The sequence below is a fragment of the Mustela lutreola genome, chromosome 15 (genome assembly GCF_030435805.1).
Source record: "Mustela lutreola isolate mMusLut2 chromosome 15, mMusLut2.pri, whole genome shotgun sequence".
Taxonomy (NCBI): domain Eukaryota; kingdom Metazoa; phylum Chordata; class Mammalia; order Carnivora; family Mustelidae; genus Mustela; species Mustela lutreola.
In genome coordinates this window covers 35,334,026-35,360,053 of record NC_081304.1, presented here as the reverse complement: position 1 = coordinate 35,360,053, position 26,028 = coordinate 35,334,026, and the positions used below count along the sequence as shown (strand labels likewise).

Below are 26,028 nucleotides of genomic sequence, written 5' to 3'. Positions count from 1 at the left end.
GGAGTCATCTAGTTGCTCCAGAATCAAAGTATAATTAAAAAATTTTTTTTCATTGATAAAGTGGCTAAACTGACCAGGTATCCAAAGGGAGTCCTGTGACCCCTACTCCACTATTGACAGGAGAAAAGAAGTGAGTGAGTCCAGAATTCTTAGTATCTCCCCCATTACCCTTTCCCCCTTCCCCTCTCATACTAAAAAGTGTTGCCATCACTATCTTGAAACCATGGGAACTAAATTCCTTATGTCCTTTATCTTTGTGTAACTCAATCAACATGAAAAGCCTAAAAGTCTTCTCTTTCTCTTATACTCTTCAGCATATAGCATTCACTTGTCAAACTTTTCAGATCTCTCTATTAATTCCCCTTCTCCTTCTACTACTCTCCCTAACTTCTGAAACTTTTTGACTAGGTGCTCTAGAAGTCATTGTCTGTCATCTGCAAAATCCCCTATATCCTTAACCAACCTCTTTTAGAATGTTCTTTTCTTTTCTCCATGTTGCAGTCTTTCTTAGTTATTACCTTTAGGTTTTCAAAGATTAAGGGTTTTTTGTTGTTGTTGTTGTTTGTTTTTATGTAGTACCACTCTTCAGTTCCTAATAGAATAGATGTTGAACATCTCTCATATTCTTCCTTGAAATCTCTATATCTCTTTGGCAATATGTCTGTTCATTTCTTTTGCCAATTCCTGTTGTATTTAGGGAGTTCTTTACATATTCTGGATGCACACCTGTTATTGGATGTGTGATTTACAAATACGTTTTTCTATCCACGGCTTATCTTTTCATCATCTCAGTTTAAATAAACTCTAGTTAATAATTTGTTTTCAAATGAAAGGATTATTTCCTCAGGAATATTTTGGCACAAAGTAGTAGAGATCCCTCTACACATTAACTTTGATACTCTGTATTTTGGTTCTTGTTTCTCAGATATTGTTATGCTTGGGGAAATTGGTCTTACCCAGCAAGAATTCTGTGTTGTTCAGCAAGATTTATTTCCCTGCAGTCTGCAAATCCTTAAAAGAACTGGATAAATCTCAAAGTTTCCTAGTGGATATAGTTGATCCTTGAGTGTTATAAGAGGTTTTATGTCTATTTATGAGTATATAATTTACCTATTGTGTAAAAAGACCAACCCTAGCATTTGACCAGGCATTCTTTTGGCTAGAATTGAGTGGTTCATGCATGTGTGTTGGGTGTGTGCTGTGAGGACCATATGGTTGGGTGGGCAGATAAATTCTGGGCTATGTACATGTTAGCACTTATTTAAAATTTCTTTATATCCAAAGTACTTTTTTTCTAGGCAGATATTGAATGAACACCTAAATATATATTTTTTACAGTATACTTTTTGGTTAACACAGTATTAGTGTTTTTTTTTATTAAGATATTATTTATTTATTTAGTAGACAGAGATCACAAGTAGGCAGAGAGGCAGGCAGAGAGAGAGGAAGGGAAGCAGGCACCCTGCTGAGCAGAGAGCCCGATGTGGGGCTCCATCCCAGGATCCTGGGATCATGACCTGAGCTGAAGGCAGAGGCTTTAACCCACTGAGCCACCCAAGCATCCCAGTATTAATGTTTTTAATTTGTCTTAACAGTGGCTTGATTCTAACCACATTGTTCTGTCACTAGTAATAGAATTTTTCTAAATCATGCAGAGATGGATTAATGCTCTTTAAAAAGCCCCACATCGGTCTCTCTGCTCAGCAGGGAGCCTGCTTCCTCCTCTCTCTGACTGCCTCTCTGCCTACTTGTGATCACTGTCTGTCAAATAAATAAATAAAAACTTAAAAGCAAAAGTATTCTTGGTAATACAATTTGAAGTCTGGAATTATGACGCCTATATCTTCTTGTTCTTCCCTTTTTGTTGTTGTTGTTGTTGTTCTTGATTTCAAGGTTGCTTTGGCTATTTGGATTTTTAGGATTGTTTGTTCTAGTTCTGTGAAAAGTGCTATTGGTATTTTGATAAGGATTGCCTTAAATCTTTAGATCACTTTGGGTAGTACAAGCATTTTAACAATATTTGTTCTTCCAATCCATGAGCATGGCATGTCTTTTTTTCTTTCTCTCTCTCTCTCTTTTTAAAAGATTATTTATTTATTTATTTTGAGAGAAAGAAAAGAGAGAGAGAGAGCGAACACAGGTAGGGAGAGTGGCAGGCAGAGGCACAGGGAGAAGCAAACTCCCCACTGAGCAGGGAGCTGGATTCAGGGCTGGATCCCAGGAGCATGAGTTGAGCTGAGCTGAAGGCAGATACTTAACTGATTGAGCCACCCAGGCACCATATCTTTCTATTTCTTTGTGTTTGCTTAGATTTCTTTCACCAGTGGTTTATAGTTTTTGGAGTACAGGTCTTTCACATTTTTGAGTAGGTTTATTCCTAGGTATCTAATGGTTTTGGGTGCAATTATAAATGGGATTGATTGCTTAATTTCTCTTTCTGCTGCTTCATCAATGGTATATAGAAATGCAACCAACTTATGTATTTTGGTTTTGTATCTATGTTAGGGTCCTTTGTATCTTTCATAGAATTTTGGCTCAATGTGGTATTTTTTGAGATACACCCCTAAGCTAATTATATGATATCTATAAATATTTTGTTAGGCATACATGGAAATAGTTTAAATATTGGCCCTTTAAGATAATTTTACCACCATGTTTAAATTTTTCTTTTTTAATTTTGGAATTTTAAGTCATCTCTCTCAAAGAATTTTCCTTCTTGTTTTTCTTCTTCTATTTATTCTATCTTATATTTACTTGGAACATATTTTCTCATATTGTCTGTGTTTTATTCTCACCTTTCTTTTATCTAAGTCTTTAAAAATGAAAAAATGGGGGGCACCTGGGTGACTCAGTGGGCTAAAGCCTTTGCCTTTGGCTCAGGTCATGATCCCAGGGTCCTGGGATCTAGCCCCGCATTGGGCTCTCTGCTCAGCAGGGAGCCTGCTTCCTCCTCTCTCTCTGCCTGCCTCTCTGCCTATTTGTGATCTCTCTCTCTGTCAAATAAATAAAAGTTTTTTTAAAAAATGAAAAAATGGGGGCGTCTGGGTGGCTCAGTGGGTTGAAGCCTCTGCCTTCGGCTTGGGTCATGATCCTAGGGTGCTGGGATCGAGCCCTGCATCAGGCTCTCTGCTCGGCCAGGAGCCTGCTTCCCTTCTTCTCTCTCTGCCTGCCTCTCTGCCTACTTGTGATCTCTGTCAAATAAATAAATAAAATCTAAAAAAAAAAAGAAAAAATGTTGTTATAAAAATGAATTATATCTAGTTACACATGTATACTTTTTGCATATGTATTCCTTAATTCCATTTCTTTCTTCATTAGGGAATATATTAACAATTGATGTAGATGTCTCAAGGCTTTTTTCTAGGTGTGAATTTCTTTCTATTTTACTACAGATTCATCAAGCTTACTGGATCACAGGATTGTTGCCTTTATATAATTCTGGAAAATTGTCTGCTTATCTCTCTGAATATTGTATTTTTTAAAAAGATTTTATTTATTTATTTATTTATTTGATAGAGATCACAAGTAGGCAGAGAGGCAGGCTGAGAGGGAGGGAGAAGCAGACTCCCCGCCAAGCAGAGAGCCCAATGCAGGGCCCGATCCCAGGACCCCGGGACCATGACCCAAGCCAAAGGCAGAGGCTTAACCCATTGAGCCACCCAGGCGCCCCTGAATATTGCATTTTTAATTCTTTCTGTCCTCCTTCTGTTATTGCCTTTATTTGCCATGTTTCATATAGAAATTTTTGTCAAGAATTCAATACCAGGTGAATAACCTACCTAGGAAACAGGCAAAACCTTCACAAAAGGAAAAGAAACCCACACCACTACTTTTTGTTTTTGTTTTTGCCTTATATAAGAACTGATAAGCAGCATATGAGGATAACCGGTGTTTAAAAAACAAATAGACTGGAGGTGCCTGGTTGGCTCAGTGGGTTAAAGTCTCTGCCTGCGGCTCAGGTCATGATCTCAGGGTCCTGGGATCAAGCCCCGAATCAGGCTCTCTGCTCAGCAGGGAGCCTGCTTCCCCCTCTCTCTCTCTGCCTGCCTCTCTGCCTAATTGTTATCTCTCTCTGTCAAATAAAAAACCAAAAAACAAAAAACAAATAGACTCTTACATTATATGTGAAATACTATATTATTTGAATATAGATGTGTATTTCCCTGATGATGAGTGAAATAACTTACACATCTACTGCAAACTCTAGGAGGAAAAAAGGGGAATAAACAACAACAAAAACCAAACAAGTGGAGTTCATCAGACAATAGAAGGGATAAAATAGAATATTAAACAAGAGTTAATGCAAAAGAAGACAAGACCTAATTATATGCTGTCTATAACAAATAAATGTTAAATATAAAGATACCAATATATTTAAAATAATCCAGAATAGAAATTAATCATAAGAAAGTTTAAATTCTATATTAATATTGGGTAAAGACTTTAGAGCAAGTATTCTCAGAGGTGAGGAGGAACATTTCATAATGAAAAAAACAAAACAAAACAAAGCCAAACCACATCAGTTCTTTGGAGGACAGGGCAATCCTAAATGGGTATTCATTTAACAACAGAGGCATTATATTTATATATATATTTTTATTAAAGTTTAATTTTTTTTTAATGAATCACCCACATACCTAGTTTTAAATGACAGATAACCAGGGCTTGACAAAAATTAGTCATCCTCTACTTCATAGGCAGAGTGTGAAGACCCAAGGGAGGGAAAGTAGTTGGCGTATCTGGATAACCTCAAGGAGGCTGCTAGTGAGGCTGAGGCAGAATGGGCAAGGGGTATTAAGAGATAGACGAGAGCTAAGTAAATGAGGTACCAAAGGATGTATTTATAAGTATTTTTGGCTTTTACTTTCCATCTCTGAGTGAGATAGGAAGCCACTAGAGGATTTTAAGAATTAAATCATTCAGGCTTGTATTTTTGTAGAATCATGATATCTGCTGTATAAATAGAGGGTAGGGTATAGGGCTTTATGTTCTTTGGTTTTGGAAATTCTTTTTTTTTTAAAGATTTTATTTATTTATTTGACAGACAGAGATCACAAGTAGGCAGAGAGGCAGACAGACAGGAGGAAGCAGGCTCCCTGAAGAACAGAGAGCCCAATGTGGGGCTCGATCCCAGGACCCTGGGACCACGACATGAGCCAAAGGCAGAGGCTTTAACCCACTGAGCCACCCAGGCGCCCCTGGTTTTGGAAAATTCTTATATTACTTATAATTTCCTTCTGTTTTCCCTAGTCTCTCTTTTTGGAACTTTTACAAATTAGATATTGGGCATCTATAACTTTCTCATTTAATTAAAAAAAAAATTTCCATTTATTCTGTATTTTGGGAAGGATTTGTTAAAATTATCTTCCCATTCTATTGAATTTAACTTAAATAATCTTAAAATTATAAACATTTGACTTTGATATGGAACTGTACATGATTACGTTTGTATTTGTGGTTCAGCAATTCAAATAAAAGGTTAGTTCAAATAAATTAGCAATTCAAAAATAGCAATTCAAATAAAAGGCTATTTTGCTTTTTAGGCAACCTTTCTCTAAAGAGGTTGAGGCAAAATTTCTTAAATCCTTATTTGTAGTATTGGCAATCCCTGCTAAAGTGTAAGTAATTAACATTTTGAATGAAGTGGGTTATTTTTTATTCTAATGCATATATATTCCAATATCTTATTTTGAAAAACATCAAGCCCCTGGAAAGGTAGAATGAGCAGAATGATAAACTCCTATTTATTAATATTTATTTTGGTCACATTTTAGATAAAAAGGAGGAAAAAGCCCACTTCTAGTCTTATCACTCTAATTAGCCACTCAATGTTATGTACACAGTTTATTTCCTTTGCCGCTGAACGAATTTCTCATTTGCTTCAATTTTTTTTTAAAGATTTTATTTATTTATTTGAGAGAGATTTATTGAGAGAGATCACAAATAGGCAGAGAGGCAGGCAGAGAGAGAGGAGGAAGCAGGCTCCCTGCTGAGCAGAGAGCCCGATGCGGAGCTCAATCCCAGGACTCCACTCCGAGTTCATGACCTGAGCCGAAGGCAGTGGCTTAACCCTCTAGCCACCCAGGCGCCCCTCAATTTTTTTTTTTAAGATTAAAAAAATTTTTTTACTTATTTGACCTACAGAGATCACAAGTAGGCAGAGAGGCATCCAGAGAGAGGGGTGGGGGGGAAGCAGGCTCCCCGCTGAGCAGAGAGCCCAATGCGGGGCTCGATCCCAGGACCCTGAGACCATGACCTAAGCTGAAGGCAGGGGCTTAACCCACTGAGCCACCCAGGCACCCCAATCATTTGCTTCAATTTTTTTAATGCAGGTATAATTTACAATAGAGAAATGCAGAGATTTTTGTTATAGTTTGTTTTGACAGATGCATACACTCCTGTAACACATATTTCCATAAAGATGGAGATCATATCCATCACCTCAGACAGTTCTCACATACCCTTCCCAGTCATGCTCATCTCCTCCAGAGGCCATCTATTCTGATTTCTTTCACTTTGGAGGGAGTAGCTTTGCCTGTTCTTGATGATGTTGTGTATATCATCAGTATATCTTTCCTTTTTATTATTGTAATATTCCATTGTATGAATATACTAAACTATCCATTGTTTTGTGGATGGAATTTAAGTGAATATAGTTTTAAGCTGTTATGAATAAAGCTGTTGTGAACATTTTTTTTTTTTTAAAGATTTTATTTATTTAACAGAGAGAGAGAGCGATCACAAGTAGGCAGAGAGGCAGGCAGAGAGAGCGGGGGAAGCAAGCTCCCTGCTGAGCAGAGAGCCTGATGTGGGGCTCGATCCCAGGACCCTGAGATCATGACCTGAGCAGAAGTCAGAGGCTTTAAGCCACTGAGCCACCCAGGCGCCTCTGTTGTGAACATTCTTATCCACATCTTTTTGTGTCATAGAGTTTGAGTCCCTATTTGAGTGTGTGGAGACAAATAAACAATGGAGCATGTATAATATGAGGCGCTATTAAGTGTCTGGAAAAAAAATATATCAGGGTAAAGAACTAGAACCTGATTGGCGATGATCTTTCTTTCTTTCTTTTCTTTCTTTTTTTTTTTTTTTTTCGATATCTTTCTGATTGGAAAATTTTTTAGCATGACTTAAAAAGAAGCATGCGAGTAAATTAGATACATGACTAGGGCATAGCTGGGTATGTCCAAGTAGAGAGCAGAAAATGCAGCATTCCTTAGGCGGAAGTGTGCTTGGCATTTTCCTACATGGGTGAAAAAGACAGTTAGGTCAAAGAGATATTGGCCCCATGGTAGAAAAGTAAAAGGGAAGTCAAGGATGTGAACAGGTTGGTTTATTTTGTTTGTTTGTTTGTTTGTTTACCAGAAAAGCAGATGAATGGATTGGCCATCCCAGAATTGACAGTTGCTGTAATCATTACATCAGGTTTACTCAGTTGTTATCTGTTGCAGTACCTTGCTTAGTCCATTGCATTTATTATCTTTTTAAATCCTCACAACAGTCCTGTGTGAGGTGTTGGTATTTATCCTCATTTTACAGGTGAGAGAATTAAAGCACTAATGGATTAAATACATTGGCCTTTGTCAATACTTTTGTTTTTTATTCAGGAGAGAAGAAATTTATTCTAATTTTCTGATAGTAGCTTTTTTTCAGCGGCCAAGGCCAAGGGTAGCAAAGGAAAGAATTCAGACTCTCTTTCAGGTTCACATGTGGCATTCAGTACCACACCAACTTGCACAAGTTATTTAGCCTCGTTAATATCATTTTAATCTGCTGTCAAATGGATGGTTTGTGCTTTGTGCTTGTTAAGGTCTGATGCGTCTAAACTGTGAAGGGCCACATCATCAAGGTGAAATATGATGCCACTCAGTGTTACAGGAGACTTCACATTTTAACTAATGGGGGAAGGTAATAAGGCTAGCAATAATGAAACGAATGTCTTTAATATATTAAGCTTTTTGAAACTGTGGAGGCTAAAATGTATACACACATTTTGGATATTTGAGGCAAATGGCAAAGATCTCTTTGGTTGGTCATATTTAGATAAAACTGTTCAAGGCAATATGATTTCTATCCTGTTTCTCCCTGTGGTTGGTTGATGGACCTGCAACCTCCATCTAGTTTCCTGAGTCTGTCTCCTTTCTCATCTCTTTTATTTCATCTCTGTCTTCTCTGCCTTAAAAAATTCCCTGCTTAGGTAAGAGATAAATATGAGGATTACCCAGTTTATAATGGGGATTATTTTGTAACATAAGGAGAGAATTTTTAAAGAAAATTTTGTAAGAAAATAGAACTTTTTAGTGGGAAAAGATCTCTACAGAATCTAAAATTATCATACAATAAAATTTGCCTGTGACAATGGAATCATAGTTTTTAGCTAAATTTTAGATCTGTAAAATGTCACTACAACTTGAAGCTCACATTGAGAGAATTTATAAGGAAAACTGGACATGACAAACTGGTTGAATTAAATCCTTTCTTTTTCTTTTCTTTTCTTTTTTTTTTTTTTTTAAAGATTTTATTTATTTATTTATTTGACAGACAGAGATCACAGGTAGGCAGAGAGAGAGGAGGAAGCAGGCTCCTTGCTGAGCAGAGAGCCTGATGCGGGGCTCGATCCCAGGACCCTGAGATCATGACCTGAGCCGAAGGCAGAGGCTTTAACCCACTGAGCCACCCAGGCACCCCTCTTTTCTTTTCTTAAAAAGATTTTATTTATTCATTTGACACACAGAGAGAGAGAGATAGCACAAGCAAGGGGAGCAGCATAGGGAGAGGGAGAAGCACACTCCCTGCTCAGGGACTCAGTTACAGGACCCTCAGTTACAGGATCATGACCTGAGCTGAAGGAAGATGGTTAATGAACTGAGGCACCCAGGCACCCCAAATTAAATCTTTTATAAAAGAAAATTATTTCAGCAAAATAAACAAATGGGGTGGAAGGCTTGTAAGTGGTTTAATTAACTGATAAGATGAATTGTTTAGTGAGATTTTCTACAAAATACTTTCTCAGTTAAATTTTGTTAGTATTAGCATACTTTAAATCTTTATATTTAAGAGATCATTCTCCACATCAAAAGAGTAGAGTTGGAATATTTCACTATGAGTTGGATTTGTATTTGCCTCTGGATCTGCTTTTGGATCTTCACAGAAGTGGTTTCTATTTGATGTCTTGAAATCTTTAAGGTTGATTTATGAGCTTAAACTCTTTGGTTCAAATGAGTTTAATACTGGTCTGTATTAAACAGACCAGTGGGGGATATTATTTAACATTTTCTGACATGTAACTGTCTTAAATTTTGTTGAGGAAAAGAGGAGTTGTAATTTGGGGGGCAAACCCATTTTCATTACTTTAATTGTGCGATTTATTAGGATTTTAAGCTTTTTATAAATGTTTTAGTGTTATAGGACAGAATTAAAAGGATTTAGAATAAAAGGAGTTTAACAAAAGGACTTTGCAACAGGATTGCAATAGTTTTTATATTTGATGGATTTGGCTAGCCGCTTTTCATTTCAATCATCATGCTACATTCTGTTAAATGCTGTAGAACAGGTGTGTATAACGTCATTCTCTCTATTGTACATGCAAATAAACACAATTTTATATATAAAAAGTTAATCCTCTACAATTTGGAGGATTACATTATGGGAGGGTGGTGACTCCATTAGGCATCATGGAGAGTACATGCTCCTATTTCTCCTGCATGAAAAATCAGGTTAATAGCTACAGTGTTCATGAGATTGTAGAATTTTTATACTAACACTTTAAAAATTGTGTTTATTCAAACCATCTACAATACATTATTTAAAGCAGAGTTAAGGTTTTGTTACCTAGTTTTCTAACTCTGAAATTAGAGAAAAAAAATTTTTTTTAAACTGAAGAGCATGACTCAAATAAATTTGGAGGTTCCATTATTATTTATTTGCTTATTGTTGACTCTGGTCTTTTCTGCCTACCTGGTTTGGGTAATAGTTATGTTGGAGGTTAAGCCATTTGCAAGTTAAGGTTTTATTTTGTTTAAATTTTTGCTTGGCTCCCTTTGAATATCTGTGATGAATCCAAGTCTTCAGTAATTGTTGGATGGCTGACCTTCTAGTGCAAAGTTAGGAGTACAGATATAACCTGTTAGGTAGCTAAAACCAATTGGAGTTCTTCATTCAGGTTTGAGAAACACAAAACCATCACACCATTCTCACCAGTATTATTTGCATTTTAAAGACATGATGTTTTATTCATCAAAATATCAAATTGTTATGTATAATACAGGTACAAATTGTAAAGACGTTCTAGACACCAGGAAGCAGAAGTAGAATGGTTATTGTTGAAGGTGAAGGTGAAATATGTTAGGAGTGAAGAATTGGGCTTCCATAGATGAAGTTCACCTATAATTAATTTGGAACATAAATACTGTGGGCTTTGGGCGAGTTAATTGTTAACTTGTACTTGATTGAAGTTGTATTGTTAATTGTGAAATTTGATTTATTTGTTGAGCGGGAGTAACAGTACAAATCTATAGTAAATTAGTAATTTGTAGAGACTTAACACATTGATTGTTATAAGCTCCTAGAAAATTAAATAGTGAGAACTTTATTCACAAATACTAATTGTGTTTTTATCTTTTATCTTTATCATATTCACATGTTAGTATAGTCTGTCAAGGAATGATAGAGTTAGTCTTAACCTATTTTGTATAATTATATTAACAATTTAAAAGTGTCATATTAGGTATATCATGTCACAATCGAAATGTATAACCATTAGCCTGTCTCTTCTGGGTCAGTCTCCATTATTTTTGGAGTGTTCTGTTAATATGGATTCTAAATATAACAGCTCCTTTTTGTCAGCCAGTGAAAAAATGAGACATTGTTAATAGCATGCTGAAGTTTCTGGCTACCTCTTCTAAATATCTTTATCCTAATCCCCTAAGAGGTATATCCCAAATTTTGAAATTGATGTTTATGAGGTTAGTGTGTAATGTAACTGAATATCGGTATGTGTATGTATGCACATCAATGTGCATGCTTGCACTGGTGTACCCATGTATGTGCACAACTTATTTCTACCTTTTTCAAAGTTTTTAGTTGTAGTAAAAATCACGTGGGGTTTACCATCTTTAGATCACCATTTGGTTCAGTAGTGTTAAGTAGGTACATAGATCTCTAGAACCTTTTCAACTTGTGAAATTGAATCTCTGTATCCATTGTGTAACAGCTCTCCATCTCTCCCTGGCCTAGGCCCAGCCCACGGTAACCACATTCGACTTTCTGTTTCTATGAGTTTAACTACTTTAGATGTTTCGTGTACGTAGAGTAATGGAGTTGTCTTTTTGTGACCGGCATATTTCACTTAGCATAATGTCCTCAAGATTTATCCATATGTAGCATATAACAGGATTTCCTTCTTTTTAAAAGCTGGAAAATATTTCATTGTGTATATATAGCACATTTTCATTATCCATTCAATCCATTGATGGACCTTTGGGTTGCTTTCACCTTTTGGTTATTGTGAATAATGCTGCAATGAACATGAGTATTTAAGAACTTGGTACATCTTTTTTTAAAAATTAATATTTTGAGAGCAGTTTTATTTGTATAACAGAATTGGATGGAAAGCACAGAGGGTTCCTGTGTACCCCCTGCCTACCCTCCAATTCTCCCACTATCCACGTCTTTCCATGTTGACACCTAAATTGATATATCATTACCACCCAAAGTCTATAGATTATATTACAATTCCCTATTGGTGTTATATATTCTATGGGTTTTGACAAATGAGTAATGCCATATACCCATCATTGTAATATTATACAGAATAGTGTCACTGCCTTAAACATCATTTGTGCTCTATGAATTAATCTCTCTTTCCTCTAAACCCCTGATAACAACTGATCTTTTTATTGTCTCCATAGTTTTAGGTGCCTGGTTAGTGCAGTAGGTAGTGCATCATTCTCATTATTGTCTCCAGAGTTTTGCCTTTTCCAGAATGTCATATGATGGTCACATAGTAGGTAGCTTTTTCAGGTTGACTTTTTCACTCAGTGGCAAATTTAATTTTCCCCCATGTTGTTTTCATGGATTGATCATTTCATTTTAGTCCTGAATAATATTCCATTGTCTAGATATATCACAGTTTATCCATTCACCTACTGAAGGATGTCCTAATTGCTTCTGAGTTTTGCCAACTAGAATAAAAATGCTACGAACAGGGGTGCCTAGGTGGCTCAGTTGGTTAAGCGGCTGCCTTCAGCTCAGGTCATGATTCTAGGGTCCTGGGATTGAGCCCCGCATTGGGCTCTCTGCTCAGTGGAGAGCCTGCTTCTCTCTCATTCTGCCTGCTGCTCTGCTTACTTGTGTTCTCTATCTCTCTGTCAAATAAATAAATAAAATCTTTAAAAAAAGATTTTTTAAAATAAGTTTTTGTGTGGACAAAGCTTTCAACAACTTTGGGTAAATACCAAGGAGTGTGATTACTGGATTGGGTGGTATGAGTATCTTTAGTTTTGTAAGAAACTGCCAAACTGTTTTCTAATGTGGCTGTACTATTTTGCATTCCTACTAGCAAGGAATAAGAGTTCCTGTTCTCCAAATCTTTGCCAACATTTGTTATGGTCATTGTTATGGATCTTGGCCATTCTAATAGGTGTGTAGTGATATTTCATTGTTTTAATTTTAACTTCCTTGATGATATATGATGTGGAGCATTTTTTCATATGCCTGTTTGCCATCTGTATATCATCTTTGGTTAGGAGTCTGTTCAGATCTTTTTTCCATTTTTTGATTTGGGTTCTTCACTTTCTTATTGTTCAGTGTTGAGTTCTTTGTATGTTTTTAATAACTGTCCTTTATCAGATGTGTCTTTTGCAAAGATGTCTCCTGACTGTGGCTTGTTTTCTCATTCTTTTATATACATACCTTTTTTTTTTTAAGTTTTTATTTATTTATTTGGCAGAGAGAGAGAGATCACAAGTAGGCAGAGAGGCAGGCAGGGGGCAGGAAAACAGACTCCCTGATGAGCGGAGAGCCTGATGCTGGGCTGGATCCCAGGACCTTGGGATCATGACCTGAGCTGAAGACAGCCGCTTAACCGACTGAACCACCCTGGCGCCCTGATATACATACCTTTTTAAAGAGTAAAACCCCAATTTTTAATATTTATAGAAAAACATTTATAAACTAATCCTAGCAAGTTTTCTGAAATACTAGATATTTTAGGAAGTTGCAAAAATACCAGAGAGGGGTATTGCATACCCTTTACCTAGTATTTCTTCATGGTTACCTCATATATAAGTACAGAATAATATATAAACCAAGAAACGACATTGGTAGACAATAACTAGAATTACATAACTGGAATTACACAGTATGTAAAGTTTTGAGATTGGCTTTTCCATTTAGCACGATGTTCTTGAGGTATATCCAAGTTGTTTAACATATGAACAGTTCTACTTGTATATTGATTAGTATTACATGGTATAGAGATATTCATCTGTTGTATGACATCTAGGATGATTTCTCTTTCTGGCTGTTTTGAATAAAAGTACTGTAAAACTTTCTGTCTGGTTTGTCTGGACATAATTTTTTGGTTCTTTGGGATAAATGCCCAGTACTGTGATTGCTGGGATGTATGGGAAGTATAAGTTATTGTTACTCTCTCTTTTTTTTTTTTAAGATTATTTATTTATTTGAGTGAGAGAGAAAGAATGAGTGGGGAGGAGGGGCAAAGGGAGAGGAAGAAGCCAACTCCCTGCTGATCAGGGAGCCCAATGCAGGGCTCCATTCCAGGACCTGGGATCATGACCTGAGCCAAAGGCAGACACTTAACCAGCTGAGCCACCCATGTGCCTCTTTTGCTGTTTTTAAAGAAAACATCAAACTTTTTTCAAGAGGGCTTGTACTATTTTTCATTTCCAAGAATGCACGAAAGATTTAGTTTCTTTGTGTCCTCACCAATGCTTGTTATTACCATGATTTTCTGTTTTAGTTATTCTAATCGCTATGTAATTATATGTCATTTTGGTCTTAATTTCAATTTTCTTGATGGCTGATAATGTTGAGAATCTTTTCTTTGTTTTATTTGCCATTCATATCTCCTTTCCAGTGTAATATCTTTTTATTTCTTTTGCCTAGTTTCTAATTGGATTGTATTTTTTTTTTCAGTGTTGAGTTTGAGTTTGTATTTTGTGCGTATGACTTTTTTTGTCAGACATGGGTTTTCTAAGTATTTTTTTCCCCAATGTGTAGCTTGTTTTTTGTTTTCTTATTAATTTTTTTGCTTGTTTTAAAAAAACTTTTTTTTTGGTCCTATGCATCATACTTTTTGATGCTGTGTATGTCTGAGACCTCTTCACCAAACTCTGAGTTCTGCAGATTTTCTTTTGAAAGTTACATAGTTTTACATATAAATCTGTGATCTGTTTTGAGTTAATTTTGGATAAAGGTCCAGTTTGAGGTCCAGTTTTATTTTTTTCCTGTGCCTGTCTAGTTGCTCCAGGACTACTTGTTGAAAAGACTGTTCTTCTCTGTTTAATTGCTATTATACCTTTATAAAAATTAGTTGGCCATATTTGTGTGGGTCTGTTTGTACTCTTCTGTTCCCTTAATCTGTGTATCACATCAATTATATATTTCCATGTATTTGGATTATCTTTCATTTCTTTTATCAGCATTTTGCAGTTTTCAGCATATAAATCCTACATGTGTTTTGTTAGATTTATTAATTTAATTTTCTTTTGAGCAATTATAAATGTTATTTTACTTTTTAAAAAAAGTTTAATTCCAGTTGGTGTAATAACAGTGTAATGTTAATTTCAGGTCTACAAATTGTTATTGTACCGTTAATCTCATTACTAGTTAATCCATTACTAGCATATAGAAATACATTTGATTTGGGGGGAATCTGGGTGGCTCAGTCAGCTAGGCATCTGCCTTCAGCTCAAGTTATGATCTCAGGGTTCTGGGATCAGGCCTCGTGTCTTTGACCCCCCTGGTCAGTGGGGAATCTGCTTCTCCCTCTCCCTCTGCCTCTCCTCACCCCCTCCTCCTATTCTCTGTCTCTCTCTCTCAAATAAATAAATAAAATCTTAAAAAGGAAACACATTTGATTTTTGTTTGTTGATTTTGTCTCCTGAGACCTTGCTGGATTAACTCACTTATTAGCATTAGGGTTTTTTTTTTTTGTTGTTGTTTGTTTGTTTTTGTGGTTGTTGATTCTGTGTATTAGTCATCAGTACCCAGGGATTTTATTTCTGCCTTTCTTATCTGCGTGTCTTTTTTCTTTCTTTCTTGTCTTATTGCTTTGGCTAGAACTTCCAATTGTATGTTAAATAGCAGTGATGAGAGTGGATATTCTTGCCTTGTTCTTGACCTCAGGGGGAGGGCATTTAGTCTATATGGTGTTAGCTGTAGGGTTTTGTGATATTATGTAGTATCTAAAGCAGCCATTGGAGTTCCTGATTCTGTAAATAGCCTGTTTTTTTCTCCGTGGAGGCTTGCAGAAACTTCTTGTTACCACTATCATGAAATGATGTGCATTGATGTTGTTTGTTGAATCTATTGTTCCAGACCTTCAGAGAGCTTATAAAATCATATTCTTTTGTTCTGGGAAAAGTTTTGGAATATTTCATAGATGATTTCTTCATCTCTGTTTCCTCTCTCTCTCTCCCTTTTCTTTTTTTTTTCTTTTCTCCTATCTATAAATTGGACTTTTGACTAGAATTTGACTTTGGACTGTTCCTTTAACATTTTATGTGTATGTGTGTTTATATTAATGCTGTTTCCTCTAGTTTTTACATTTTTGCCGAGAAATTTTTCTCAATTTTACTTTTGTCCCTTGTGTTGAGTTTATTAAATAATCTATCTTGTTTTTTTTAATTTCTTGGAGCTCCTTTTATTCTCCAAGAGTCCATTTTTCATTGCATTCTTATATTATTCCATGACTACAATATCTTCTCTTGTATCTTATAAATTATTAGTGAAGTGATTATATATATAGATATATATGTAATTTTTGATGTCTTTCTTCCTGTCTAGAGTTAGACACTTGCAGATGGTTGTTTTCATTGTCTGCACATATTTGTGAGTGGCAAACTAAAAACCTGATCAAAAGTTCTGTGTTGTGTTTGTCAATTTTTAATTTACTGTTTGGTGCTTTGGTTGTACTCTTTGTTGGAGCTTTCTGATTGACAGTGTCTTTTGGTCTGTCTTCATGGACTGACTTGTTAAATTCTCCAGAGAAAGCTCACAAGCTCTTTTACAATCTCCTAATTGTATAAGGATAAATCTCAGGTATACCTGACATAATCAGGTATCAAATTGTTTGAGTCTCAGATTTTTTTTTCCCCCATGATGAGCTTGAACTTTTACTTAGGGCTGCTAAGTTAGTCATCAATTATCTGTTTCCAAAATTTGTGGGCATTATTATATAGTTTTCAACACTGTTTGATTTAATATACTCTAACTGGAATTTTCAGAAGGGATAAAATGAAATACATGTCTTCAGTCTACCAGCTTGTCTCAGAAGATGAAACCATTTACTTGTCTCTTTTAGAATTTGTCTCCTTATTTAAAAACAAAGCAAAATTTCAGGAGGAATTAATATATTTGTATGGTTTGAAAACTAGAACATACAAAGTATATGGACAGTGAAAGCTTTTTTCCTAGTTTTGTTCCCTGTCTTTTGCATTTTCCATTTTCCCTCCTTAGATTTTTTATGTATCCTTAGAGAGTGTGTGTAGGTATGTATATATGCAAATAAGTCTTTCTTTCTCCATGTTATACAAAAGATGGGTTAGTGTTCTGTATTTTTCTATTTTTGTGTGTGTCTATATATATATATATATATATATATATATGTTTCCACTTTATATTTTAGCTTTCATTTAATATCTCCATAGAGTATACATTTTTTTTTATAGCTATGGGAAATACTTCATTATATATTTGGAACTTAGTAGTCTTCTGCTGTTACAAACAATGCTATAGTGAATAATTTTGTATTCAAATTATTTTCCTCATGGCTAATTATATATGTAGGGTGAAGTCTTAGCAGTGATATTTCTCTGTTAAAGGCTATTTGCATTTAGAATTTTGATTGATATGGCCAGGGAATTTTACAGGACTTTTGGATTTTTTTGAGAAGGTCTTATGTGAAGGTCAATGTATATTAGTAGAATTAAAAGTTTTTTAATGGAAAGTTTCTAACTTACTTAGAAGTAGTAAAAATAGTATAACAATCTTTAAGAACCTATTACCCATCATTTTATGGCCACTTTTAATTCATTAGCATCTATTCTCCTTCTTCCAAAATATTATGAACTATCCCCTTCCAGATACTGTACCAGCCTCTTGGTTAATATTTTATTATTTATTTCCAAAAGATAAAGAATCTTAAAGCTATAGCCATAGTACCATTTTCACTTCTTCAAAATTAGCAAATTTCAATATAATTTTTCAATATAGTTTTAAATGGAATTTCTTTCATGTGTGAGGTTGAGCCTTTTTGTATTTCCTGACTATTCTTCTGCTTGTTGCTGCTATTTTACATTGGTTTTATAACCAGTAATATTGTTGAGTTCAATTATTGTCATTATCCTGTCTAGGGCTTTGAGTATAGGGTTGAATAGGAACAGTTAATTGGGCATCCTTGTGTTATTACTCATCATGGGAATGATCTAAAGCATTATCTATGATTTTGTTATACAATATTTTGTAAATAATCATTGGGAAAAGAAAACTTATTTTTGTTTGTTTTCTTTTGTTCTTATCATGACTAGATGTAGAATTAAATGCTTTTTTGGCATTTGTTGAAATGCTAATATAATGAATTACATTAATATTACATTAATAGGTTTTTCAATGTGAAATTATTAGTTGGGTAATCCAACTTTGTTATGAGATTTAATTTTTTTTCTAATATATTGCTATCCAGTTAACTATTTTTAGATTTTTTTTTAAAGATTTTATTTATTTATTTATTTGACAGAGAGAAATCACAAGTAGATGGAGAGGCAGGCAGAGAGAGACAGAGGGAAGCAGGCTCCCCGCCGAGCAGAGAGTCCGATGCGGGACTCGATCCCAGCACCCTGAGATCATGACCTGAGCCGAAGGCAGCGGCTTAACCCACTGAGCCACCCAGGCGCCCCGAGTTTACTATTTTTAAAAGGATTTTTGCATTTATGTATATTGATAATGGCCTATAATTTTATAATTTTTCTGTCCTTACCTCTCTTTAATTACTTTTGACATGAAAATTATACTAGTCTTAGGTAATTAGTTGGTGGAGTTCAGGGTGGTTTTTGATCTCATGGAGCATGTGTATAAGATTGAAGTTGGTGCCAACTTTTTAAAAAAGATATTTTAAATGCTGGTTCAATTTAAAAAATAGTTATATGTTTATTTATAGCTATTCTATTTTTGTTCAATCAAGTGTATTATGTCAATTTGTCATGAATGTTTTGCTATCTTTTTAGCTGCCTATATTTTGAGAGCATGAAAATAATGGAAAGTGTAAAAGAATCCTTCCCAAAGTTTTATTTTACCTTTTATTTTATGTTCCTTTTCAGGTACTCAAAAGTGTGATAACTTTGCTGAAAAAAGGCCCCTCCTTGGTGTTTGTAAGAGCACTGGATCTTCTGGGTAAGGAAATTAAAAAAATTCTTTGAACCACTTAAAAATTTGTATTGTTATTTCAGAGGGTGAATTTTGGTATCTTAAAATCCTTGTTACTGTAAGACAATGCTCTTATAAGAAAGAAGAGAAAAGAATTAAAAGCATATTTAGGGTTTTCTGTGGCTCTGGTCTTGTGATTTCTGTTTACTGTTTTCTCATATGCAGGGTGATAGCAGGAGACAAAAGAAAATAAGCAATAGATTAGAATTCAGTCTTGAAATAAAAGATTAGCATCATTAAGGTTTTTTTTTTTTTTTAAAGTTTATGTGTTTTTTATCATAGTAACTTTTATGGAGACCAAACTAAAATCTGGGGAGCCTTGATACTGTTCTGAATGTTGAATGTGCTGCAGTACCCACACACAGATCCTTTTGGAAAGGATGACTACCTTTATTGAGTATTTGAGTAAATTCTCTGTTGAATCATTGACTAACCACTGAGCTACATAGACTTGGGGCAACCCAAGGAAACCAGGCTTTAAAATAATAAGAATTAAAGAAAAGTAAAACTGAGCAGAGATATTAGTAACTACACATTGTAGAGTGAGACAGATTTACAGAGTTGTTATACTGTATTATATTTATATAATTTTAATGTTGAGTTTTCAACATAAAGTTAGGACACATTCCAAGAAACAAGAAAGTGTGTCATGTTGAGGAAAAAAAGGGAGGCAGTAGGAACTGTTCTGCTAGTCTCTGGATGTTAAATTTTACAGATAAGGATTTAAAATATGTTTTAAGAAGTAAATAAGTCGTGTTTCTAAAATTAAAGAAAGTGTGGTAGCAGTGACTCAACAAACAGAGCACCTCAATAAGGAGTTAGAAATTATAGAAAACCTAATGGAAATTCTGGAGTTGAAAAGAGCGAAAAGTGAAGTGATAATCTCATTAGAGGGACTCAGTACATGAGAGCATGAGAATTAGGGAACTGATGTGTTTACAGAGGCGCTGAACAAGAGTGGGAGCTACAAAGAGGGTTGGCTGCTATGGTAAAGCCGCTTTGTTGACTTCTGTTTTCCTGATGTTTAGCCCCCTGTAGTTCAGGGCATGTAGACCTGTGGAAAGCCCATGAAAAGATGCGTTCATGGAAGGCATTCACCTACCTGCTGAGTTGGGCTTGCAATTTTTGAAAGGTTTTCTACTCCTTATCAACCCTGCTAACATTAGTATGATGAAGGAGATTGCTTTTGTTTTTACAAGATTCATTTATTGAGGTATCACTTTATAAAATAAGGCAAAAAGGAAGGGTAAGGTGATTATATGCAGTTGGTGATGGGATCATTTGTTGAGGGATGCATTTAATGGTATGGGGGTCATATTAGTTAGGTTTCTCCAAAGAAACAAAACCAGTATGAGGTGGGGTATATATGTGTGTAGTTGTATGGAGAGAAAGAGAGAGGGAGAGGGAGGTTGAGTTTGAGATTTTAAGAAATTGGCTCACATGACTGTGAAGACTGGCAAGTCCAAATCTAGACACTGAGGGAAGAGTTGCAGTCCCAGTCCAAAGATGGAATTGTCGTTTCCTCCAAGGAGGTCAGTGCTTTTTCCTGTTAAGGCTTTCAACTGATTGGATGAGGCACACTCAGATTATAGAACATAATCTGCTTAACTCAAACTTTACTGATTTAAATATTAATCTTGTGTAAAAACTACTTTCTCGGAAACATCTAGAAAAATATTTGAACAAATCTGGTTATTGTGGCCTAGTCCTATTGACATATAAAACTAATCACCATAGGGACAGTGAATTTAGTCTTAATTAAAATAGCATTTGCCTATTAGAAAAAGTCTGTTGTAGATACTTATTTTCCTCCTCTCGTTTCTGCTCCTGAAATTATTTCATAGTAGAGGAATCATTCTAGTAAGAGACTTTTACATGTTTGTATCATTTGCTGTGTCATTTTAAGAGTGGTTATTGATGAATAAATGTAAAGATACTTTTGAATTAAGTTCATAAGTCATTTCATGGACCGTAACTTCAAGCATGATATATCCTGTTGTTACTGGATATAAGCTCTCTCTTGCCTGTGTGCTGTCTTTTTTCTCTCTTGTTTTATACCTTTCTTTCCAATGGAAGACAATGGCAGGAAATACCCGTTTGTTTTCACTTATTTATTTGCTGATCTGATTACAATAAACAACTTGTGTGTGTAATATCTTTGTCAGAATGTTTATAGTCTCAAGAAGGACATGTTATGTAGGATTGTGTTTCTTTTTTTTTTTTTTTAAGATTTTATTTATTTATTTGACAGACAGAGATCACAAGTAGGCAGAGAGCCAGGCAGAGAGAGAGAGAGAGAGGAGGAAGCAAGCTCTCTGCGGAGCAGAGAGCCCCATATGGGGCTCGGTCCCACTGGGATCATGACCTAAGCCAAAGGCAGAGGCTTTAAACACTGAGCCACCCAGGCGCCCCAGGATTATGTTTCTTGCAAGTGCTATGATTGTTGGTGAATACAATTTTCTCTAATCTGAGCTAGTGCTTTGTGTGTATGTGTGTTTGTGTGTGTATTTGTATATTAAAGATTTTATTTATTTATTTATTTGACAGAGAGAGATACAGTGAGAGAGGGAACACAAGCAGGGGAGTGGGAGAGGGAGAAGCAGGCTTCACGCAGAACAGGGAGCCTGATGGTGGGGTTCCATCCCAGGATCCTGGGATCATGACCTGAGCTGAGGGCAGACACTTAATGACTGAGCCACCCAGGCGCCAGAGTATGTGTATGTTTTAAGAGTTATTCTAAGTGGGCAGTAGGTTAGCAGATGGTGATATTGAATAGACTAGACACTTTTTAATAACTCCAAAGCTGAATATAATAACAGAGAAATCTAGTTATAGGTCAATTCTTTTAGAATCTGTTTCCCAGATTCTGGGATTTTAAAAAAGTTATAACCCAAAATTTTTATGAGGCATATGCTTATTGACTGTGCTAATATAGCACTGGGGAATGGAAAGCAAATGTTGAATGCCTACTATGTATCAGGTGTATTAAATATTTTCCACTATGTAACATCATTTAATCTTAAAACAAGCCTCTGAAGGAGATTGTATTATCCTCATTTTATACATGAGGAAACTAAAATTAAGTGAGATTCAGTCACAGTTAGTTGTGGACCCAGGCCTTTGCCCATTTTCCAAGTCTGTAGATGGAACATGCCTTTGCATTTAGAGTACTCTAACTTCTTGTTCATGTATTAAACTTACTTTCCTGTTTTTGGCAGTTATTTTTAGAGTTAATAAAGAATTATTTTAAAATGTAGCAATTAAGTTATATTTATACACTTATTTAAACAGTAACTTCTTAGGAGACTTTTTGTTTTCTGTATATTTTGTCTCAGTATTTCTGTAGAAATGGAATATACTTTTGTTGTTGATTTTACTTTTATTGTTTTAAGCAGTGTGATGCATACTGTTTTGCAGCTACTTACCTGGAATTTTTCAGAGTGTGAAGGGACTTCCCTGATTGTTTCTTCTTCATGTGAACACAATGTTTAGTAAGCGCCAAGGGAATCTCCTTTGCATGATAGCAGTAATATACAAAGGACATAGGCATTGGGAAATAGTACTAGTTAATTTAAGAAACACTTAAAAATTGTTTTTGTTTTTTCTTTATTATGCACTGCAGTATTGTATAACCTTCTGGAAGGGGTAGATGGGCATAAAGGACTTATTTTTCATTAATCAGCAAAATGCTTCCTTAACTGATGTTCTCTAAGTCTTTTGACACATAGTAAGATGAACTCCATTGAGCTCCTGCGTCTTTCTTTTAGACTCCAGTAATATGAATAATGGACAGCCCTTTCTTCCTTGCCCCCTTCAGTGAACCTGTGAATGTGCATAATGGCTGTGCCCAGAATGAACAAACATACAACCATGACACCTGTGTTGGGCAGAATCTTGAACCACATTGTATTGCAGTTGCCAAGGCCAAGGAACGCTCTTATTTAATGAAGTTCAGTGGCAACCTTTGTAAAAAATGAAGTAATTTCAAGACAGGGCAGATTCCCTACTAATATTCAAATAAATATCTGTTTTCATCTTAAATTTACCTTGAAAAAGAAAGTAAGTTTAAGAGCTAAATAAGAATAAAGTCTTAATTTAAAAATTAAGGACTATTCATTAAATACAATACAGTTAGTTCACAGTATTTATTTTTTGCAGTTTTGTTGCAGAACTTGGATTGGCAGAATTCCATGGGTCTGGTATTTAGTAGCCACTGCCTGAAAGCAGTAGTTATTTAGGCAGAGGTTAAGCACTGTTTCACTGTCCTGAAGTGTTACTGAATAGACTTTATTTCAAGTTGTATATAAAGTAAGTAAAAGTTCTGTTAATTAAAACTAGGAAGATGATTGCTTGGGATTATAGGTATGCAATGTTTCTTTTTGTGGTGAAATGTCACAGATGATGTTACATATGATAGCATGTATTTTGAGTTTTGACTAATTTTCATCCTGTTGTGTTCATGTGGTCTGATGAAATCACATTTTGGGCTGGTGTTACTTCTGCAGACATGGGAGATTTAAGATGTTCTTCTAGTTTTGGGTGCTTTAATATATGAGCTTTCCAAACAGTTCCTTGGCCTTCCTTCAAGGACCAAGTCTTTCACTTGCCCATCTCTGGTATTTTTCACTCCTTTGGGTGTTCTGCATTTTCTTCTGGCTCTCTGTTTGGCTCTGTGGCTCTCTTTCTTGTTTTCAAAGAATGGTCTTTTACATCTTTGGCATACCATTTATCAGAGCTGCCACATTGGCATAAAGGTTTTTAATGCAATGGATCAGCATAGTAGGGTATCCAGTATCATGGATTGCTCACGGGGCTCTGGACTTTATATCTAGAGTATGCTCTGTTCATCTGATTGTGGATGTAATGAAATCTTAAGGAAACAAGATGACTTTACTATTACTACTTAAGTGCTTTCTCTCTTGTGGCTTAGAGGTACACTTTATATATCTTGAAATGTTGCACTGCCTTTAGTAAACGAACGTCACTAGCATGAATGTTAATCATGCAGCATTTACTGTATTCACTTTCTCGCTTAAAGCAAATTTTTAATTTTCCTGTTGGGGGAAGGCAGAGAGCCAGAATATTACACACTTGAGTTACGCTTAAAAAGTTTTAAAACACATGCTGGACAAATCTGTAAACTGAGACACACATTATTATGTAATATTTTAACCACGGAAAGCTTGAAAAATGTGTTTATTTTAAAAAATAGTATCTGAACTATGGACACTCCTAAGTGGTGTGTTTTAAAGTCATATTTACAGACATTACTGTGTATTTCCTTGTGATCCTGAAATTGGTGCAAATCTCAAAAGGCCCACCAAAATGTTTGCATATAAGTGACCAAACCAAAGGAATGTTTGCTTAGTTTTTAAAAGAACTTCCTTACTTGCTATTATATGCTACATGTATCCCTGAAAACCTGGAAAGAAATAAATACTCAAACTGAGTAATTTGAGGAAAGTTCAAGTTAAACATGTGGGAGCTGAGACTTTTTACCATTTCTAGGCAAGGGAAGAGAGCCATTAGCAGAAACTGTGAAGGGAGCCCTATCAAAAGGTTCACATACAGAAACTCTGGTGTAAGTATTTGGTTTACCTGTAATAACCTGACAGTGGAGCACTGAGGGGCATGGCAACTATATACTTTCATTTCTCTAAATGGCTCCCTCAGGCTGAACCTAGCCAGAAGTCAGTTGCTGAGTTCTGAAGGTTCTGAGAGCCTGCTGAAGGAATCCATACTGTATGGGTCAGTCTCCCGTGGCAGGGAGCAGGGTGCAGACAATACGGAGTGTGTTGGGAGGAGCAGCACAATTCTATTCAGTAAAATTCCACACTAAAACAGAGTTTATGGGGAAAAAAGTATGGAGGAAATTTCTGCTGTGTTGTAATCAGAGCAATAATACTAATTAAAAGTTAGAAGTTTTAAATAGAAATGTTAATACTAATTTAAAAAAACACTAGTAATAAGGAATTTTACTGAAAAAGGAAGTGAAGATACTTTTTTGTAACGGGTGTGTAAAGAAGTGTCGAGACAGTTAAATTAGGGAGAAAAGAGCAAAATGGACAAAGACTGTATAGAAACAATTTCTAAGTACATTGTATGCCTAAGTATGCCTTAACACATGGTCAGACGGAGCCATAAAGAACCTGGTTCCTCACGGCAGGGATGTCCATTATCACCACTGCTATTCAACATAGTACTAGAGGTCCTAGCCTCAGCAATCAGACAACAAAAGGAAATTAAAGGCATCCAAATCGGCAAAGAAGAAGTCAAATTATCACTCTTCGCAGATGATATGATACTATATGTGGAAAACCCAAAAGACTCCACTCCAAAACTGCTAGAACTTATACAGGAATTCAGTAAAGTGTCAGGATATAAAATCAATGCACAGAAATCAGTTGCATTTCTCTACACCAACAGCAAGACAGAAGAAAGAGAAATTAAGGAGTCAATCCCATTTACAATTGCACCCAAAACCATAAGATACCTAGGAATAAACCTAACCGAAGAGACACAGAATCTATACTCAGAAAACTATAAAGTACTCATGAAAGAAATTGAGGAAGACACAAAGAAATGGAAAAATGTTCCATGCTCCTGGATTGGAAGAATAAATATTGTGAAAATGTCTGTGCTACCTAAAGCAATCTACACATTTAATGCAATTCCTATCAAAGTACCATCCATCTTTTTCAAAGAAATGGAACAAATAATTCTAAAATTTATATGGAACCAGAAAAGACCTCGAATAGCCAAAGGGATATTAAAAAAGAAAGCCAACGTTGGTGGCATCACAATTCCGGACTTCAAGCTCTATTACAAAGCTGTAATCATCAAGACAGCATGGTACTGGCACAAAAACAGACACATAGATCAATGGAACAGAATAGAGAGCCCAGAAATAGACCCTCAACTCTATGGTCAACTAATCTTCGACAAAGCAGGAAAGAATGTCCAATGGAAAAAAGACAGCCTCTTCAATAAATGGTGCTGGGAAAATTGGACAGCCACATGCAGAAAAATGAAATTGGACCATTTCCTTACACCACACACAAAAATAGACTCAAAATGGATGAAGGACCTCAATGTGCAAAAGGAATCCATCAAAATCCTTGAGGAGAACACAGGCAGCAACCTCTTTGACCTCTGCCGCAGCAACATCTTCCTAGGAACAACGCAAAAGGCAAGGGAAGCAAGGGCAAAAATGAACTATTGGGATTTCATCAAGATCAAAAGCTTTTGCACAGCAAAGGAAACAGTTAACAAAATCAAAAGACAACTGACAGAATGGGAGAAGATATTTGCAAACGACATATCAGATAAAGGACTAGTGTCCAGAATCTATAAAGAACTTAG

General features: G+C 35.6%; 1 protein-coding gene across 9 annotated transcripts in view; it reads left to right on the top strand.

Annotated features, from left to right (window-relative positions):
* BCAS3 (BCAS3 microtubule associated cell migration factor) overlaps positions 1-26,028 on the top strand; it is a 591,123-nt gene that overhangs the window by 74,329 nt on the left and 490,766 nt on the right. For all 9 annotated transcript variants that reach the window (XM_059149981.1, XM_059149982.1, XM_059149978.1 and 6 more), the window contains exon 7: positions 18,561-18,633. In XM_059149981.1, the coding sequence (XP_059005964.1) occupies positions 18,561-18,633 (73 nt within the window). The remainder of the gene's footprint in view (positions 1-18,560; positions 18,634-26,028) is intronic.